General features: G+C 33.3%; 1 protein-coding gene across 9 annotated transcripts in view; it reads right to left on the reverse strand.

Moving 5' to 3' along the window:
• The window catches only part of LOC114343928 (uncharacterized), a 215803-nt gene that overhangs the window by 91772 nt on the left and 102356 nt on the right, over positions 1-21675 (reverse strand). For 5 of the 9 annotated variants that reach the window (XR_007696454.1, XM_050643896.1, XM_050643899.1 and 2 more), the window contains exons 14-16: positions 21534-21596; positions 9128-9190; positions 9001-9063 (exon numbers count right to left, since the gene is read on the reverse strand). The exons of 2 other annotated variants lie outside the window; for them this stretch is intronic. Coding sequence is in view for 6 of the 7 variants with exons in the window: in XM_050643896.1 (XP_050499853.1) it covers positions 9001-9063; positions 9128-9190; positions 21534-21596 (189 nt within the window). In the remaining variant the exon portion in view is untranslated. The remainder of the gene's footprint in view (positions 1-9000; positions 9064-9127; positions 9191-21533; positions 21597-21675) is intronic. 2 more of the 9 variants (XM_050643898.1, XM_050643900.1) reach the window with 2 other exon arrangements.

The following is a 21675-nucleotide window of genomic DNA, read 5'->3' on the forward strand; positions in this document are numbered from 1 at the left end:
TAAATACCGATACTTAAGTTTTGTAAAAAATACGCGAAACAAGAAACAATTACAACTATCATGTCTTCCTCCAACATCAGCATCTGCTTTTCAACATTTGTATCGAGTATATTATCAAGTTCAAACATGGCTAGGCAATGAACTGAATCCAGAAGACTGGGGTTGGAAATTAAAAGATAATACTCTGGAACCGATTAAAACCTTACTCCCACCTGCTCCAGAAAAACTCCTTAACACTATTTTTTGCAATTGCAAAAAAGGTTGTAGTGCCAAATGCGGATGTAAAAAAGTCGGGTTGCTGTGTTCTCTAGTGTGTACCAACTGCCAAGGTCAGTCTTGCTCAAATGTCCAGTTTAGTACAACAGAGGAAGACTCCTGTGATTTTAATGAAGAGACCAATGACTCAGTCACATTTGAACAATTTTTGAACATCCAGCAAGAGGAAGAGGAAGAAGATGAAATCGAAGAAGACTTGACTGTTGAAGTAGACTGTCAAGAATATGAATCTGATTAAAATATCTAAAGAAATCAAAACAATAGTTAACCTAATAATCAATAGCAATATCAATAATCAATATCAATAATAAGGTAATATCTAGAACTTGACCGGTATTGTTTCCTTAAATTATTATAAATTTGTCATAACAGTTAGTGGAGTAGGCCTACAGGGGAAACCACGGTAAAAAACGCGCCGAGTACACTACCTCACAGAGGTGGTGTGGAAACGTGTGCATATTCATGTATAATGTGACTCTTAGAATTGCGATATCTCAGGAATGGCAACTCTTAGGAAAAAAATAGTAAGAACTATTTTTGTAGAGAATTTTAAGATCTACAACTTTGGTTTAAGGTTTTTTTTTGATAAAACTTACCGTTTTCGAAAAAAATCCAAAAAATCTCAAATTTTTACCTTTGACCCCGAATAACTTTTGACGCACACATGGGATCGATGGGGACTTTTTAAACTTTATTTGTTATGGTATACCCTAGCTCTACACCAAAATTTGGCTCTCCGGCAATTTTTGTTATTTGAAATGTCTATATAGACCGGGTTATTTGTTCCGAGTTTCAGTCATAATATGTTGTATAATCTGTGTATAATATTAACAAGAATAAAAAACCGCTAAACGCCGTAAAAATGAACGGCGCATACAATATTCCAGCTACAAAAGATCTGTTATGAATATTACGTGGCGCGAAAATGTATTTTCAGTTTGATGCAAAACAAAATTCTAGGTTTATTTTAAAAGAATTTTCCATAATATTTGCTGACTTTTAAGAAAACGCGCCACAAAAGAGTAACTTTTGAATAAGAGATACATCATCATCATCATCATGGCATCTACACTCCTAGCGGAGTGATTGCCGCCCTCTTTGGGCTCTTTCGATTAGTTTGTCGCGGTGAATCAATCCGCATTAACATTTTGGTTTTACAATTGGTTGTGTGACTTGGCATCTTCTACAAGTTTCCTCCATTCGCTCCTGTTTTTGCTTCTGTTTACCAATTCTCTGACTCCCATCTTCTCAAGGTCCTCCACTATCTGGTTCTCCCATCTAGTTTTGGGTCTTCCTCGTGGTCTGCCTGATACAGGTCTCCATTTGGAAATTTTCTTGATAACGGCTTCTGGATTCCTCCTTTCTACAATGTCCCATCCATCTGAGTCTCTGTGCCTTGACGATAAATCTGAAGATGTCTTCTCCTTTCAGAAGTTCTCTTACTTCGTGGTTCATGAGTTTTCTAAATTCATTATTACGTAAGTTTAGTGGTCCTGCTATCCTCCGAATTATTTTCCTTTCTAGAATCCTCAATCTTTCTTCCTCTTTCTGTGTCAGACACATTACTTCAGCACCATACGTGATTACTGGTCTAATTGCTGCTTTGTAAATTTTCAGTTTTGTGTTCTGAGTAAGCTTCTTATCTTTGAGGAAGTTACTGTATTCCCAGTAGGTTCTGTTTCCTGCCTGGATTATTTCATTAATTTCGATACTTCTATCATTAGTTCCATTAACTGAGACTCCAAGATATTTAAAATGTTCTACCTTTTCAAATTCATATTCACCAATATTTAAGCGTATCATATTAACTAGGTTTTTTCTTGAGCATATTAAGTATTTTGTTTTGTTTTGATTTATTTCTAAACCCCTTTCTACTTCTTTGCATAACTTCATAAATTCTTCCTTTAAACTGTTTAGGTTTCTGCTAATTAATGCTATGTCGTCAGCATACGCCACAAGTTGCGACGTCGATGTTATAATCTTTTATTTCTGTAGCTCTTATTGTTCCTTTTATAGCGACATTAAATAGTGACGTTGATAGAGAGTCGCCTTGTCGTACTCCACTTGCTATTTCTATATTTTTGGTGATTCCGTTATCTATAATTATTGCTGCAGTCGATCGTTTCATTGTCATTTTTGTAAGCTTTATAAGTTTCATTGGTATATCTAGGTTGTTCATGTCTTCTATTAGGTCGGGTCTTGTTAAGCTGGCAAAGGCTTGCTTGAAGTCTATGAAAAGGATGTGTAAGTCGATATCATGTTCGTAACATTTCCCAATTGACTGTGTGATTATGTGAACTGCGTCTATTGTTGACCTTTCCTCTTTAAATCCGTGCTAGTAGTCTCCTATTTTAGTTTCAATGTGTTTTGAGAGTTTTTGTCTGATTAATGGTGTCAATATTTTGTAGCAGCTGTTTGACAGTGTTACTCCTCTATAGTTCTTACATTTTGTGGTGTCCCCTTTCTTAAGAATAGGAAATATCCGTCCAGTTTTCCATTCTTCGGTCATTCTTTCTTCTTCCCAAATCCTTATTATTAGGCCGTATATTTTCCGTTGTAGTTCTTCTCCGCCTCGTTTTATTAGCTCATTTGGGATTTCATCTGGGCCTGCGGCTCTCTTTTGTTTTAGATTTCTTATCACACGTAAAAAGTCCTCATATGACGGCTTTTCGATTTCATCATCAAGGTCTGTTTCTTCTGTATATTCGAGAGTACTTTCTCTCGCCTTAAATAACTCTTCGTAGTATTTCTTGTTTTGTGATTTTATATATTTGTAAAGCTTTACATTATCTTGCTATTTACTTCTAACTCTTCTATAACTTCATCAATTCATATCTTTTTTTTATTTGTACAGCATTTGTCTGAGTCTTTCTTTTTTCTACTATACTCTTCCAGATCTTCTTCTCTACCTGTCTTCAGCCATTTCTTTCGAGCTAGGTTTTTCCCTGGTTTCTGTTTCGCAGTCTTCGTCATACCAATCTTTTTGCCTTTTTATTTCTTTGTATCCTATTACTTTTTCTGCTGCTATCGAAATGTGACCTTTTATTTCTTTCCACGTTTCTTCTATGTTATTAGGGTTCTAAACTTTTAAATTTGCTTCAAACTCTTTAGAATAATCTTTCTGCACAGTATCCGAATCTAGTTTCCTTACGTTCCAATTTTTTCTTTTCGTGAATTTCTTTGTGTCTTTAATTATTTTCATTTCCATATTTCCTATTACTAGGAAGTGGTCAGAATCTCCATTTGCACCACGATACGACCTGAGATCTTGAATCGTTCTCCTCCACTTTTTTGAAATCAAAATATGATCGATTTGATTACCCTCCGTTGACCCTGGTATTAGCCATGTTACCTTATGTTCTTTTTTGTGTTTGAAGTGTGTGCTCATTATAAATGTGTCTGTTGCTGCTGCTAGGTTACAAAGCATTCTCCCATTAGTATTAGTATTTGTGTGGAGAGTTTCCTTACCAGCTACGTCCTTTTTTATATCTTCCTTTCCTATCATTGCGTTGAAATCACCTAGTAAAATTAATATGTCATTCTTGGGTATATTTTTATATTATATCTCTTCGAGTTTCTCGTAAAAATCGTTTTTGTCTTCCTCATTCGCATTCTCGGTGGGAGCATATGCATTATATGAATGTTAAATTAGATTGCTTGTTCTTTATTCTGACATAATATAATCTTCCGCATATTGCTTTCAAATCTATCACCTTGTCCCTTAATTTGCTGCTAATTAGGAAAGCTGTACCATTATGTCCTTGTTTGGTATCTCCGGAATAAAACATTGTATATTTATTTTTTACTATTGCTCCTTGATTTTTCCATCGAATTTCTTGTAGCGCTAAGATTTCGATCTTGTACTTTTCCATCTCATTCGTCAGCTCTTCCATTTTCCCTGCTCTTAATAAAGTCCTAATATTCCATGTTCCCATTCTGATCCTATTAGTTTTTCGTTTACTTTGATTTTTTTGTTTTTTTTTTGTTTTTTATTAAACTCTTTACAACCGTTTCCTTATTCATAGCCAATTTTCGTTCCTGATTTTTATCTTTTGCTGAATTCTTTTTTAATTTTTTAGAGTACTGTTTAGCTTTGTTATTTTTGCTATATTATCTTCTGTGCTTGGGCTTCCCATGGGAGATCTTTGACTAACTTTCCTAGCATTATTTTTGTTTTGCTGTGATCTACTGTCTTCTCCAATTGTTTTTCCCAGTGGACACATTTCTTTTGCCGGTTCGTTTATATCTTCGGTCTGAAGTTGGTCGAGTAAATACCTTTCTCCATTTATCCAAAATGTATTGTATCTTAAATGTGCCAGGTATCCTTCCTCTCTTGCTTTTTTCATATGCTCCGTGAGTTGTTTTCTTTCGGAGATTACTTGCTTTGGGAAGTTTTCACTTATATATATTTGTGTTCCTTTAAGATATTTGGACCCTTTCAGTACTTCTGTTCTCTTAGTTTCGCTCCTCATTTCGATCAGTATAGGTCTGTTTTTTATTTTTGTCCATCTTGCTTTCCTATCCTTTTTATATCCGTTATTTCTTGTTCGGGTTCTGTCTCAATTCCTAGTGTTTGCATTAATCTTTTTATTTTGCTTTTAAGGTCTGCATAATCTTCTCTTTGTTCTTCCTCTATTCCGTGTAATATTACGTTCTTCCTTCTGATGTTTCTTTTTAACATTTCTATTCTTTTCGTTTGCACTTTAATTGTTTCTTTCATTAACTTGTTTTCCATCTTCAGCTGTTCATTATTTGTGGATATGTTCCTTAGTTCCGACTGTATACTATCTAACTTTCCTTCCACTAGTTTGATACAGTACAATAAGAGATACAGTTTGAACTTAATATCGTAATATTCATATCAGATCTTTTGTAGCTGGAATATTGTATGCGCCACTCATTTTTACGGCGTTTAGCGGTTTTTTATTCTTGTATAAGGAGTTTTTCAAAGTTATTTATAAATAAAAAAAAATTGAAAAAATCTAACACATCCGTCAAAGAAACGTGCGTATTCATCGAATAAACGGTTTTCGCCTCACGCTTTTCTTTAACGAATGTGTTAGATTTTTTCAATTTTTTTTTTATTTTTTGCTTTTTAGTTGATTTTTTTATAATATTTTTAATTTTAGTCACTCGTAACTAAAGAAAAGCGTTTCTTAAAGTTTTTTTTTCATATTTTTTTATTTTTGACTTTCGAGCCTTACACTTTTCAAACATTAAAATATATCGTCATGTTTATTAAAATATGTATAAAACATATGATGTATTAACATGAAAAGTAGTCGGAATCGGCAAAAAATTTGAAACTTTATTGTTTATTAATGAAGCATAACGTAAACATTTAACGTAAAAAGTGAAATTATGTATTGTTCATATCATTAGCTATACAATCCGTAAAAGTTTCAAGTTTTTACATTGTAAAAACAAGAGAATTTACGCGTTTTCCATTAAAATCGTTTTTTTTTTTTTTATTTAAACAATTAATAAACATGAAAAATTTTTTTATTGACTATTCTTGTATTGTTCCCGCGAATGCATATATGTCTGCAAATTTTTATTCATTTGCATTGAAGAAAAGGCAGTCAAATTAACGTCTAAAAATTTGACGCAAACTATTGAACTAAATAAAAGCGTTTAATTAAATGTATGAAGTTGAATGCAATGTTCCTCGATTACACGTTAAGCTTTATAAATGGTCACCTTTATTGCATTATCTCCCAAATGATCTAGTGTCCATCGAATGTACAATAGAATTTTTCTCTTCGAAATAGATTGAAAAAAAAAATATTGAGATGGCCGGTAAATGAATTCGGATTGCCCGTTGCCAGATCAAATTTAGCGTCATAACCACTACAACTATATAAACCATTTCGGGAATAATCTTTAATTGGATTATACTTTTGTAGCTTAATATCTTCTAACCGATTTTGATCAGTCAACATGAGTTTGAAACGTATTGATCAGTAGTATCTGATGGATCTAAGTTTAAGTATGATAACTGAAGCTATTACAGGAATTATTGAGCTTGAGAAACCATTTTTGAATAGATTTGATCATACTTATGAGGCCTATATGATAATATCATATTATGAGGTATATACCGTTAGATTCGTCTAGAGTCCTTCTACAAACGCTCAGTTATTGGCGCAATTCGTAGGTTGAAATTTTGAGTAATTGTCGAAAAAAACAAAATTTTCAAAGTAAATTTTTCAGTTTCTCGGCTATACTGAGCCGTGTGTATGTTTGATCCTGACGGCTTAGACACCATTTGAAAGCTTAACTTAACACTATTGATTTGGTGTATTAGCGGTTTTCCTGTCTCTTCTTGAACGGAAGATATATACCCCCAAAAATATGCCGTTTTGTACCTACCAAGTATTATAGCTGGCTTATGGGTGGTCAAAGTCACAAATACACCGGTTCTGAATCGGCCCTGGCCCCCTCTTCAAACGCAGAAAAAAAATTCAAATCGTTTTAACTTTTCCACACACATACATATCCACAAACATTTTCTCTTTTTTAAATAAAAATTGAGTCATACTTCTGAGCTCGGTAACTTTTGAATGGTACAACCGATTTTCAAAATTAGACATGCGTTGGAAAGGTATTGATCAGTACTACTAGAAGCTTTAAGTCGGACTTAAATGTTTGAAGGTTTTGGAGTTTTGGGGACGAGAACGAAATGAGAAAATGAGGAAATGGATGTTTGGCATATGAATGGGTGAGTCTTTTCCTGAACTTTAAGATGGAAGTTGGCCCAATTTTTAATTTAGTCAGATTTAGAAAATCGAAAATTTCGTGTATATATAGTGTCGCGTGTAGGGGGTGTGGGTGTGCGCCACTGGCGAGAACTGCCGTTCTCTGGTAATCTACACGGATTATACGACATATGACAGAAGCTTGAAACAAATGACTGTGAATGAAAAGCCCTATTATAAATAATTACGTGCAGCGTTCGTCGTTGTTGGCGGTATGGGATTTTTAAAACCCTCTACCCGCTCTCCTTGAATCCTGCTGCTATCCTGGTTGGGAATAAGTGAGCTACCGGGGACTGAGGGCCTTTTCTTGAATTTCTGTTCATGCTATGGGGTTTTGGCATTTACACACCTCACTTGCCACGTTGATTTGGGAAATTGATAGAATATGTTAGGTATTGAGTATTGAGTAGGAATCGGATTAAGACATGATTTCTCTCCAGTACAAGAGTTGAGAGATAATGAAGGCTTTCATATGGTAAGGCCGCATTCCTTAAGTAAATCTATCCTCTGTTGTACTGCTCTGTAGTTATACAAATTATATTGTATTGACATATGGATCAGAATGCTGGAATATGATCAAAACAAACAAAAAAATAGACGCAGCAGAAATAGATTTTCTCCGAAATAGACAAGGCGGAAACGGCGGGTTCGTTGGGAAAAATATTCCCATGAGATATTTTTGCATAATCACATTCGTGAGACATCCCAGAATAAGGTTCAAGAAGTCGCCCACGAGAAAAGTGGGCCAATTTTTTTTAACAGTTTTTTTTTTAATCAAATTGCAAAAATCAATATTTTGGCGCGGACTAATTTTTTTATTAGGTTTTTTGGAGCATTCTGGACAAAAAAGGTCTCTTATAATTTTTCTCTAAAGTTAATCTTTTTCGAGTTATAAGCAAGTTAAAATTTGAAAAACGCGAAAATGGCCATTTTTAAGGCTTAATAACTCGGTCAAAAATTATTATTTTGAAAGTCAGAAAGTGACTAAATCAAAGTTTAAAGTAGCCGTTACATGATCCTGAAGAAATCTGTGTCATTAATTTACTACTAAGCTGTTATTTTTAATTAATAACAATGAGTGGTTGTATCGTATTGACGCTGCTGTAAATGTGAGTGCGAGTAAGATGCACAATTGGACTGCTGGAATGGCTTCTCTCTCGCACTCAGCATTTACAGCCCCGCACACGTGCATGGCGCTTATTATTATTACTTAAAAATAACAGCTTAGTAATAAAATAATGACAAAAATTTCTTCAGGATCTTGTAGGGGGGCTTCAAACTTTGATTTAGTCATATATTGACTTTAATAATAATAACTTTTAACCGAGTTATTAAGCCTTGAAAATCGCCATTTTTCGTTTTTTTCAATTTTAAATTGCTTATAAGTCGAAAACGATCAACTTTAGAGAAAAATTATAAGAGACCTTTTTTGTCCAGAATGGTCCAAAAAATTAATGAAAAAATTGTTCGGGCCAAAAATATTGATTCTTGCAATTTGATTTAAAAAAAAATTGTTAAAAAAAATTGGCCCACTTTTCACTTGGGCGACTTCTTGGACCTTATTCTGGGATGTCTCACGAATGTGATTATGCAAAAAAATCTCATGGGAATATTTTTCCCTTCGAACCCGCCGTTTTCGCCTTGTCTAAAAAGCGTATCGAAAAATATCTCAACTAGAGCAAATATATACCAGATATTGAAATTAGACAACGCACATATCGAAATCATAGGACAACTGAAAGAATAGAGGCAAGAAAATTGTTATGGTATGGGCTTATAAGGCACATGGAAGAGCAGGGATGCCTAATAACAGTTTTTGACTACACTCCAATAAATAAGAGTAAATGAGGAAATCTACCAACTACATTGATTAACAAAACATTGCCGGTTCGAGTTTTCCAAGGAGCAAACATTTAAGCTTAAATTATTTCATTAATTTTGTCTATGAAGCAAGGAACTAACCAACCTTCTTCTAGTTTTCTATCGTTGTCATCCTTTCTTGAACGGGGATTTGGCAAGGGACTTGCAACTGAAACATTTATATTTTACTTATATTGTATATGTATAAGTCAATAAAACAAGGAATAAGTTACCTTCTTTTAGTTTTTTGTCTTTATCACCTTTTACTGAACGGGGATTTGGTAAGGTTCTCGTAACTGAAATATTGATATTTTACTTATATTATATACAAAGTTCAAAGTCTAAGAACTAATGACTATACTGAGTATACAACATATTATATGTACCGGGTGTCCCAATAAGAATGGCTCCCGGTCATATCTCAGGAACCGTTTATAGTACAGCTTTGAGAAAAACATATTTATAACAAAAGTTGCCTCGGGAAAAGCCTGGAAATTATTTTCATGATTGTAGGTCCACCGCTAGAGGGCGTAATTGAATTTCAAAAATTAAAAAATCAAAATTTTACAGAATTTACCTAATGAAAGGGCACTGGAAATCAAATAATCGTATTCATCATAAAATTCTGCGCATATTTGATTTCCCAAGTTTAAGTCTACCTTTGCAAATAACAGGTGGGGGTGAGTGGGAACCTTTTTATGAAAAAATGGCTGGAAGTTCGGTTCTGCTAAATCGAATTTTGCATACTTGGTCTTGTTGAAAACAGCTATTTTTCGTAAATGCAAGAGTCTTATTTTCGAAATAGCCTAATAAGTAATATATTGGAAAAGACTGCAATGATAAATTAATAAAAGAATTTAGATGTGATTCTATTCACTGTAAAGGGTTATTACCCTATATCTGTGGCTTTTGCCCAGTATTCATGTTTTTTGTTGTGTTGTTGAACAATTGCTCTTCTATGAAGGTATTTTAAGAGGACGTAAGTTTTTCACTCATTTTTTATATGAAAAAAAATCTTATCTTAAATATGTCCTTTTAGGAAGCTCTGATGATGGCACGTTATGTGCTGAAAGTACTTAGCTGATATAAAATATATTTTTTACACACTATCAAAAGTTTTTTGAAAACATACACCTGTTTGCCGTTTTGACCTAATAAGTAATATGCCAGCTAGTAGGCGCTATTTAATTATTTTCGGAAATCTAGTTTTCTTTGAGGAATATTAAATATAAGTATGCATTTTTAATCCTGTATTACAAAATAAGACCAAATTAGCAACATAATACCCAAAAACTGCATGTCGATACCTTTTTTCTATCTCGAGATTTCTTAAGAAACGAGTAAATTTTAAACAACTGTTAATGTCACCGGTAAACGAAGTTAAGCAAAAGTAGTGTGCTATGGAAAAAACAAAGAAACATTTTTCAGATTTAAACGTATATAAATAATTAAAACAACAATAAGACAAACAACATTATAAAATATAACACAGAAAAAAAAGCAACTACTTACTTAGTGACGACCTCAATGTTCAAATTGTTGGCCATCGTTTTCGATGCAAGCATTTACTTTTTCAAGAGTAGATTGAACAGCAGTCTCTTTCTGCTTTTGCAATGCTTTGGGTGGCATATTTTCTAGATTCTAGATCATGTTTTCTCGAGTGGTGGGCCTAGAGATCCGTCCTCATAAATAAAAGTCTAAAACAGATAAATCTGTCGCTATTCAATCTACTCTTGAAACAGTAAATGCTTGCATCGAAAATGATGGGCAACAATTTGAACATTTAGGCAGTCACTAAGACTAAGTAAGTAGTTACTTTTATTTCTTTGTTATATTTTATAGTATTGTTTGTCTTATTGTTGTTTTAATTAATTATATACGTTTACATCTGGAAAATGTTTATTTATTTTTTTCATAGCACACCACTTTTCCTTAACCTCGTTTGCCGGTGACAGTAACAGTTACGTTTAAAATTTACACATTTCTTAAGATATCTCGAGATAGAAAAAAGGTATCGACATGCGGTTTTCGGTATTATGTTGCTAATTTGGTCTAATTTTGTAACACAGGATTAAAAATACATACTTGTATTTAATATTCCCCAAAGAAAACTAGATTTCAGAAAATAATTAAATAACGCCTACTAGCTGGCATATTCCTTATTAGGCTATCTCGAAAATAAGACTCTTACATTGACGAAAAAGAGCTGTTTTCAACAAGACCAAGTATGCAAAATTAGATTTAGCAGAACCGGACTTACAACCATTTTTTCATAAGAAGGTTCCCACTCACCTCCACCTGTTATTTGCGAAGGTAGACTTAAACTTGTTCAAATATGCGCAGAATTTTATGAAGAATACGTTGATTGGATTTCCAGTGCCCTTTCATTAGGTAAATTTTGTAAAATTTTGATTTTTAATTTTTGATATTCCATTGCGCCCTCTAGCGGTGGACCTACAGTTAGGAAAATAATTTCCAGGCTTTTCCCGAGGCAACTTTTGTTATAAATATTTTTTTCTCAAAGTTGTACTATAAACGGTGCCTGAGATATGGCCGAGAGCCATTCTTATTGGGACACCCGGTACATGTATCAAATGTACCTCTATTATTATTATCTCTATTAAGTTCCCTATACATTTAAACCGGGAGATATTAACAGAAGTTCAACCACGATTTTCTAAGTCCTGCCTTTTGCAATACTGGAAGGTTAGAGAAGGTACTTACAATTTGAGGAAAAATCCACAGGTTTCCTGTGACATTTTCCTGTGAAAATTAGATTTTCTATGAAAAAAAAATTGTGAGTTGCGATGAATTTTTAAGTCCTGCCATATCCATAGAATAACAGGATACTATCTATTTTATGAAGAAAAGTTTTTGGGCAGGACGGTTGCAAAAGGACTAAGGGAGTATACAGATATACAAACATGTAATGAAAATAATGAAATTTTCATAATTTTTTAAGTCCTGCCAACTTAATAAATTAATCATATTTATTTTAAAATGACCAAAAAAAATGTTGGCATGATGTCACCTAATGTTTAACAGCACTTGTTTCTTGGAAAATTCTGTATAAAATTTTCACTCTGGTTCCGTGATTTTCTAACTCATAAAATAAATTTTGTTATAAAATAAATAATTTCAGTAGACATTATTCAAAATGGCAGGATGTTTAGTTACACCTTTTTTACCATATATAGTTAAAAAATTTGTAAGAAAATTCGTGGAAAATTACATGATTTTCTAAGTCATACCGTTTCGCACCTACCTGAAGAAGGTTAATATAAATCTATTTTCAAAGAGGCAGGATGGTTGTATAGTTATTTCGTATAAAAAAATTAAATTGTGTGTCTGTAAAATTATTTCAGGGTGTTATACAAACATATTCATATCACCACAATTTTCCGAGTCATACCATGTCGAGTATGCTTAAAAAACACTAATCTAAAACCGTTTACAACTTGGCAGGATAACCGCAAAGATGAATAATACAAAAAATTAATTTGTATATCATTAAAACAATCGTATCCTATTAAATATTATTTTCCTGAATAATGTCTCGGAATTTTTACACACTTTTCAAATCTAATAGCAAACTGTAACATCTTTATTTTAAGTGATTAGATAATATTTTTATCTAAGTAAACGCAATAAAAGTAAATAAACAATTTTTACAATTTATTGGTTATAGTAGGGAATTTACCTACCCATTATATTATACAGGGTGTCCAGAAGCTCTCATAATAAACGAAAACCGGAGATTTCTCAGATAATTTTAAGAAAATTTAATTCAATTCACCTAGTTCAAAAATGCTTCCGTGGAAAGCTAGAGCTCTTTAAAGATGGCGTCTTGTAATTCATCATCGTCATAATTCAACCCGGATCTATCAAATGCTGGATATAGGTCTCTCTCAGTCTTCTCCATGCATTTCTGTCCTGTGCTGTCTGCATCAAGTTTCTGTCGATCCGTTTGATGTCATCAGACCATCTGGTTGGCGGACGACCTCTACTTCGATATGCTTCGTCTAGAAGAAGCATATCGAAGTCTTGTAATTAGTTTCTTTAAAATAGCTGCAGAACGCTTTTATTTGGAAAAACGAAAACTGGTGCACTTATTTATCTTTCAGAGGTCAATTGTCAAATGTCAATTATCAATTGTCAATTTTTAGTACCGGTCATAGGGGTCCGTTTTGGGTACGGAAACGGATATTTTATCGAATAACTTTTCTGTCTAACTTTTAAGCATTTCTGACACTGGATTATTAAATTCTGGGATAGTTTTGTACTAAAAGGTACTTTTACTTTAACTCAGAAGATTACGCAGTGTTCTAGAAAAATCGATTTGAAAAATTTTTCGTTTTTTGGTTCTTTGAGTTTAAAAGAATTTAGAAAAATACTATTTAGGAAAACGAAAACTGCTAGGTACGTTTATTTCTCTTCCAGAGATGAATCGATTTTATCAATTGTGAATTTCTAGAACTGGTCATAGGCATCCGTCTTGGGTAGATCAACGAATATTTTATCTCATAACTTATTGGTCTTTAAATTTTTGAGACATTTTTGAGAGTAGAGTATTAAATTTTGAGGTATTCTAGTACTAAAAGTTACTCTTGCTTTAAGTCGGCAAATACACCGTTTTTTTTTTAATTTTTTAAAAATTTTTTCAAATTCAACAAACGAAAAATTTTAAAACGGATTTTTCCAGAAAACCGTGCATCCTACTAACTTAAAGCAGGAGTACCTTTTAGTACTAGAATACCTCACAATTTAATAATCTAGTGTCAAAAATACCTAAAAGGGAAAGACAATAAAGATTCCTATGACCGGTACTAGAGATTCGCAATTGATGGAATCGATTTATTTCTGGAAGAAAAAAAGGCAGACCAGTTTTTGTCTTTCCAATTGGAAGCATCAAAGAAACATGAAACTTAAATCACGTTTCATGGAAATAAAACACTGCTAAACAAATAGACGTCGTGCCATTTATGCGACTCTCCGGAAATAAAAATGTTTTATGAGCATGAATCACACTCGTTTCATTGGTAGGCGGACTTTAAGATTTGTTTAGCCGTGTTTTATTTTCATGAAACGTGTTTTACGTTTCATGTTTAATGTTTTACGTTTCATGTTTCGTTGGTGTGCGGCTCGCCTTAGGGAAGATATCTGTTCTAATATGACATTCTTGTTCAGAAACCCCAAAAACCACCTGAGTAATCTGTCTGTATCAATTTACTGCCAAAATTAATATATAAATATGGTATGGAAAATGCTTAACAAATAAAAAGGTACCATAAAATATCATTTTATTATAATAATAAAATACAGGGTGTCCCATTTAAGAAAACTCAGAAAATACTCATTCCGAGTTTCAACCAACCCCGTATAATAAAATTAAACATTTTGGTATACTATTAATAACTGACAATAGTAGACTATATTAAAAATCGTTTAAACATAAATTAATAGAAGTTTGGATATCAAATCACTAACAATATGTATAGGCTCTGAATGTTCCTACAAAATTAACAAAAAAAACGTAATTATATTTAAAACTACCTCGTTTAATATTTCAAAACACTATATTTTATTAAAGAGAACATCGAGTAGAATCCAAAAATATAAAAATACACAGGGTATTCCTTTTAAAAAAACATAAATTTGTGTCACCCTCTGAAAACGGGTAGCCCTGTATATTAGAAAATACTGTTAAATCATAGTCCTATCTGTGACCCATGTTTTACCTAAATAACTTTTTTCGTATATCTTACGACAAACGAGTAATTGGACTTTGTCACACTAATGCCCCACCCTGTATACAAAATAACCATAAAACCATCCTGCCTCTTTGTAAATAGACTTATATATATTAAGATTCTTGAAACATGTGCAAAATGGCATGAGTCAGAAAATCGTTGACTTTTTCACGGATTTTCTTACAAATCTAGGACTCATGCCGTCTTACAAGAACCGTTTAACCTTCCTGCCGAGTACCGAAAAGGTATTGATTGTATTTGAGTATTATAACTTTTTAAAGGCAGGACTAAGAGAATCACGGAATCAGGGTGAAAATTTTCCGCAGAATTTTCCAAGGGACCAGTATACTTAAACATTAGGGACGTCACGTCAATATTTTTTCTTGATCATTTTGAAATAAATATGTTTAGTTTATTTAGTTGGCAGGACCTAGAAAATCATGAAAATTTCATTATTTTCCTTACATGTTTGTATACATATATACTCCGTTACCCCGTTTGCAACCCTCCTGCCCAAAAAATTTTCTTCATAAAATCGATAGTATCCTGCCATATCTACGGATATGGCAGGACTTAGAAATTCATCGCAAAACCCTATTTTTATTTTTTGGGAAAATCTAATTTTTACAGGAAAATGTCACAGGAAATTTGTGGATGTTTCCACAGATTGTAAGTACATCGTCTACCCTTCCAGTATTGCAAAAGACAGGACTTAGAAAATCGTGGCTGAACTTCTGTATAATATCCGCCAGTCTAAGTGATGAGCGCGCTAATAACCGGCAAAATAACGCAAAAGATGGAAATCATATTAAGTTGTGAGGTAAAAAGAAATGAAACTATTGGTGGTGGGAAATTTAGCAATAAAAACCTATAAATTTATATTCTATTTATTGTTTATCACCTTACGACCTATCGGACGAATTTGGCAACTGCCACTGTGAGAGTGAGAGTTTTAGTCGACACACTCCTCTGATACGTCTAAAGATGGTAAACAATAAATGGAATATAAATTTATAGGTTTTTATCGCTAAATTTCCCACCTCCACTAGTTTCATTTCTTTTTATCTCACAACTTAATCTGTTTTCCATCTTTCGCGTTATTTTGCCGGTTATTAGCGCGCTCATCACTGTATACCGGCAGCTGGTAGACATTTTTTTTTAAGTTTGTGTCAGCCATCTTATTCTTGTTCTTGTTCTTAGTCATTAATCTGAGCAGATACCGTGATATCTTAAAGTTATTAGATGATTTTTAAGCTGATCATCGATCTTATTATGCAAGAAAAATTCAAGGAAAGCGAAATGTGGAAAGACCAAGAATATTCTGGCTCTCTTTTAAGTTAAATTTCAGATATTAGAAGTCCACAAAACAAACATATAGACAAGGCGGAAACGGCGGGTTCGTTGGGAAAAATATTCCCATGAGATATTTTTGCATAATCACATTCGTGAGACATCCCAGAATAAGGTTCAAGAAGTCGCCCACGAGAAAAGTGGGCCAATTTTTTTTTAACAATTTTTTTTTAATCAAATTGCAAAAATCAATATTTTGGCCCGGACTAATTTTTTTTTATGTTTTTTGGACCATTCTGGACAAAAAAGGTCTCTTATAATTTTTCTCTAAAGTTGATCTTTTTCGAGTTATAAGCAAGTTAAAATTTGAAAAACGCGAAAATGGCCATTTTTAAGGCTTAATAACTCGGTCAAAAATTATTATTTTGAAAGTCAGAAGTGACTAAATCAAAGTTTAAAGTCGCCGTTACATGATCCTGAAGAAATCTGTGTCATTAATTTACTACTAAGCTGTTATTTTTAATTAATAACAATGAGTGGTTGTATCGTATTGACGCTGCTGTAAATGTGAGTGCGAGTAAGATGCACAATGGGACTGCTGGAATAGCTTTCTCTCTCGCACTCAGCATTTACAGCCTCGCACACGTGCATTGCGCTTATTATTATTACTTAAAAATAACAGCTTAGTAATAAAATAATGACAAAAATTTCTTCAGGATCTTGTAGGGGGGCTTCAAACTTTGATTTAGTCATATATTGACTTTCATAATAATAACTTTTAACCGAGTTATTAAGCCTTGAAAATCGCCATTTTTCGTTTTTTTCAATTTTAAATTGCTTATAAGTCGAAAACGATCAACTTTAGAGAAAAATTAAAAGAGACCTTTTTTGTCCAGAATGGCCCAAAAAATTAAAGAAAAAATTGTTCGGGCCAAAAATATTGATTCTTGCAATTTGATTAAAAAAAAATTGTTAAAAAAAATTGGCCCACTTTTCACTTGGGCGACTTCTTGAACCTTATTCTGGGATGTCTCACGAATGTGATTATGCAAAAAAATCTCATGGGAATATTTTTCCCTTCGAACCCGCCGTTTTCGCCTTGTCTAATACAGCAGATGCACCTTTCAGAAGTGCCTATAGTGAAGGAAACAGAGGTTGAACCTTGCAAAATAGACACAAGTCCGGTTTTTTTTTCTATTATATCAACGGGTGCTTATTATAAAACTAACTTTTTCTGAAAAAACTTCACCCCGGAACCCCCTTTTCACCCCTTTAAAGGGGGTAATTTGTGGTTTTTGCGGAACGTAGCCCTTCCTGTACCTTTTACAAAAAATTTTTTTTATAGCAATATGAAGAGGACTATATTTTCTACGATTTATTTCTTGACAGCATATGTCTATCATCCACCGTTTAGCGGGGGTGGCGCCCCAAAGTTGAAAAGATTTTAAAAAAGATGTTTTTTATAAAAATATATTTTCCCTAACTGTAACGGAAATTAAGAAGAAATTCTGAGGCAATTATTCACAAATAAGTGACTGATTTTTTGGTATAGGTTTCACTTAAGGATAATGGCCCTATTTTTAATTACAGGGTGTTACATTTTAAAAAACCCTTTTTTATACCATCTGAGCCGTTTATGCTAGAGTAAAAAGACTTTCAGCGATTACCCATGTACTGGTGCTATTTACAAATTTGTATAATGCACCCCCATTTTTTCCCGGAACCACCCCAAAAAAAGAAGAATTAATAAATAAAGTGATTTTCTTGGAATCCTTCACACACAATGCCCTTTATTAATATGCTTCATATATTATTTTGTGCACGTTATTATTACCCATGCATGGACACCAAAAGCAATTTTCTAGTGCAACCCCTGTAGCCAAAAAAAAAATAAGTAAAGGAAAGGGTTGAAATTTTTTTTTTGTTTTTTGCTTTTTGATCCATATGGACATATGCTTCACCAATAGTGCTTTTCAAAAATATATATGGTTATTGCAACATCCCTGTGGAAACCACCCCTATCCTTGAAAATATACTGCAGAAACTACCCCTATCCCTTGACGATGATGTTTTTACGATTTTCTCATTACCTATGCATTCTTTTAAAACAAAACTTAGGTCATAAAAATTAGGTCATATTCATTTTTTTCGTATAAGCAACCGTTACGGCACAGTGGCGTCGTAAACCTCATATATGCTTTGGCGGGCTCCAGTTTTTGTGTTTTTTTTCGTCATCTGTTCGTTTTATGGATAAGGTACTTATGTAAAATAAAATAACACAGTGTAACCTACAAATTATGACCTATTCACATTTTACAATTTTTGCTCCCCAAAGCCACAGTGGTGGCCCAAAATCAATTTTTGCATATTTTCGCCACCTACACGCATTTTATTGCATTAATGCTACCTTAATAGCACAATATTGACCCCTAAGTAGTCGCTAAGCAGTGGCAGATCCAGGGAGGGGTGATAGGGGCGATCACCCCCACCCCTTTCAAACTAATGATATTAAATTTAAAGATTATAAAAATATTAATTTATTTTTATAGATATACTTAGATTATATTAATATTATTTTTATAAGAATGACTTTTTATGCTTTAGCGACAGTGGTGGATCCAGCATCGTTAAGAGGGGGTGCCAATTGGCTAAATTTCTATAAAAATAAATGAATATTTTTATAATCTTTGAATATAATATCACTTGGTTTGAGAAGGGGGAGGTGATCACCCCCATCACCCCTCCCTGGATACGACACTGCTTAGAGACCACCTAAGAGTAAATATTGTGCTATTAAGGTAGCATTAATGCAATAAAATGCGTGTAGGTGGCGAAAATATGCAACAATTGATTTTGGGCCACCACTGTGGCTTTGGGCGCAAAGATTGTAAAATGTGCATAAGTTGTAATTTGTAGGTTACACTGTGTTGTTTTATTTTACATAAGTACTTTAACAATAAAACGAACAGATGACGAAAAAAAAACAAAAACTGGAGCCCGCCAAAGCATATATGAGGTTTACGGCGCCACTGTGCCGGAACGGTTGCTTATACGAAAAAAATGAATAGGACCTAATTTTTAGAGTAAATAGTGATCTTTAACCTTGTATAAGTTTTGTTTAAAAAGAATGCATAGGTAATGAGAAATTCGTAAAAACATGCTCGCCAAGGGATAGGGGTAGTTTCTGCAGTATATTTTCAAGGATAGGGGTTTCCGCAGGGGTGTTGCAATAACCATATATATTTTTGAAAAGCACTATTGATTAAGCATATGCCCATATGGATCAAAAAGCAAAAAACAAAAAAAAATTTCACCCCTTCGTTTTATTTATATTTTTTGGCTACAGGTGTTACACTCGGAAATCGCTTTTGGTGTCCATGCATGGGTAATAATAACGTGCACAAAATGATATATAAAGCATATTAATAAAGGGCATTGTGTGTGAAGAATTCCAATAAAATCACTTTATTTAATATTTCTTCTTTTTTTTTTGGGTGGTTCCGGGAAAAAAATGGGGGTGAATTATACAAATTTGTAAGTAGCACCAGTACATGGGTAATCGCTGAAAGTCTTTTTACTCTAGCATAAACGGTTCAGATCGTATAAAAAGGGGATTTTTAAAGTGTAACACCCTGTAATTAAAAAAATGGCAATTACCCTTAAGTGAAACCTATACCAAAAAATCAATCAATTATTTGTGAATAATTGCCGCAGGATTTCTTCTTATTTTCCGTTACAGTTAGGGAAAAATACGTTTTTTTAAACATCTTTTTTAAAAACTTGTCAACTTTGGGGCGCTACCCCCGCTAAACGGTGGATGATAGACAGATGCTGTCGGAAAATAGATCGTAGAAAATATAGTCCTCTTCGTATTTCTATAAAAGAAATTTTTTGTAAAAGTTACAGGAAGGGCTACGTTCCGCAAAAACCACAAATTACCCCATTTAAAGGGGTGAAAAGGGGGGTTCCGGGGCGAAATTTTTTCAGAAAAAGTTAGTCTTATAATTGGCACCCCTTGATATACCAGAAAAAAAATAAAACCGGACTTGTGTCCATTTTGCAAGGTTCAACCTTTGTTTCCTACGCTATTAAAAGATGAACCTTTCAGAAGTGTTTAAAACCCTACAGTTGAGTCCCTGAATCTTTATCCGTGCGTCATCATTTAAAGCATACGAAATAAGTCGATGATAAGTCGGAAATTGAAATTTAACTAAACGCAATAGCAAGTGACAGTAAGTGACGCTGTTGCGTTTAGTAAATTTCAATTTCCGACTTATCATCGATTTATTTCGTATGCTTTAAACGATGACACACGGGTAAAGGTTCAGGGACTCAACTGTAACAGAACAAGGTTCAGAGCAACAGCTTATAGACTTTTTCAATTTGTGTAGAATATATTTAGCAATCTGTAAACACAAAATTGAATATATGACTAAAGATTCATTATTTGATGAAGCAATTTTTCAAAGCGTGTTAAAATTTTAATACAATATGCATTTCAATTTCGGATTGCAAAAAATAAAAAATAAGTAAGCTGGATTATGTTATGTTATTTGATGCACATTTTGAGTAAACTGTTTTAATACATCTTCTTCTTCTTTTAGTGCCATGATATTCTTCTTCTCCCAATTCCTCGCTTTCCGAATACTTTACCTTGAAGGATTACCTTCAGTAATATGTATTTGGTGCCGTTTCTCATTATGTGTCCGAGATATTCTAACTTTCTCCTTTTAATGGTATACATCACCTCTCTTTCTTTGCCCACTCTTCGTAATACGGTCTCTTTGGTTATTTTGTCAGTCCATGATATCCTTAGGATTCGCCTGTATAGCCACATCTCGAAGGCTTCAAGTTTTTTCTCCATTGCTTCAGTTAGTGTCCAGGATTCAACTCCGTAATACAATATCGAGAAGATATAACATCGTAGGAGCCTTACTTTTATCTCCAGATTAAGGTTGTGGCTTTTTAATACATATTTTGAATAAACTATTTGAAAACTAAATTATCTTATTCTTCTAGTGCCTATCCGTTTCAGATGTTGGTCACCATTAGGACAATATGTACTTTGCACACTGCTCCTCTGAAAAGATTTGTTATTGTTGTGTTAGGCCACGTACGTAGATTTTTCAGACAGGAAATTCTTGTCTTCCTCATCCTCATTTTCCTTCTACTTCTTCCTATAAGATTAGTTGCAGCAGTCCTTATCTCTCGCTGTTCCTCATGATGTGGTGACCGTGGTATGCGATTTTGGGTGTTTTTATTGTGGTTAACAGCTCTTTTTCTTTTTGTATTTCTAATAATATAATAACACCCTGATTAGTAACGTGGTCGGAGAAAGTATCTTCAGGATTCGAAGATAAAGCTACATTTCGAAAACCTCAATTTTCTTGCAGGTGGCGTCTAGTGGGAGTCCATGACTCAACTCCGTAAATCAGTATAGAAAAGCCATAACATCGAAGTAACCTAATTGTTATAGGTATTAATAAATAATGACATTGGCATTGAAAAAAAAATTATAAAATTTTACATGCAGCTAGCTTATATAGGTATTTGATAATTCCTTCTAATGAATACTATAAATATAATTAACGTAACTTACATTCTGAATTAAGTGCCTTAATTATGGTGTTTGATGTCGGTAGTATCGAATCATTTACATAAACTAAAATAAAAAATACAAAAATAGACAGAGAAAACTCAAACAAAAAAATTCTTTTATATTTTCCACATGGATATTACTC

The sequence above is a fragment of the Diabrotica virgifera genome, chromosome 2, assembly GCF_917563875.1.
Source record: "Diabrotica virgifera virgifera chromosome 2, PGI_DIABVI_V3a".
NCBI lineage: Eukaryota > Metazoa > Arthropoda > Insecta > Coleoptera > Chrysomelidae > Diabrotica > Diabrotica virgifera.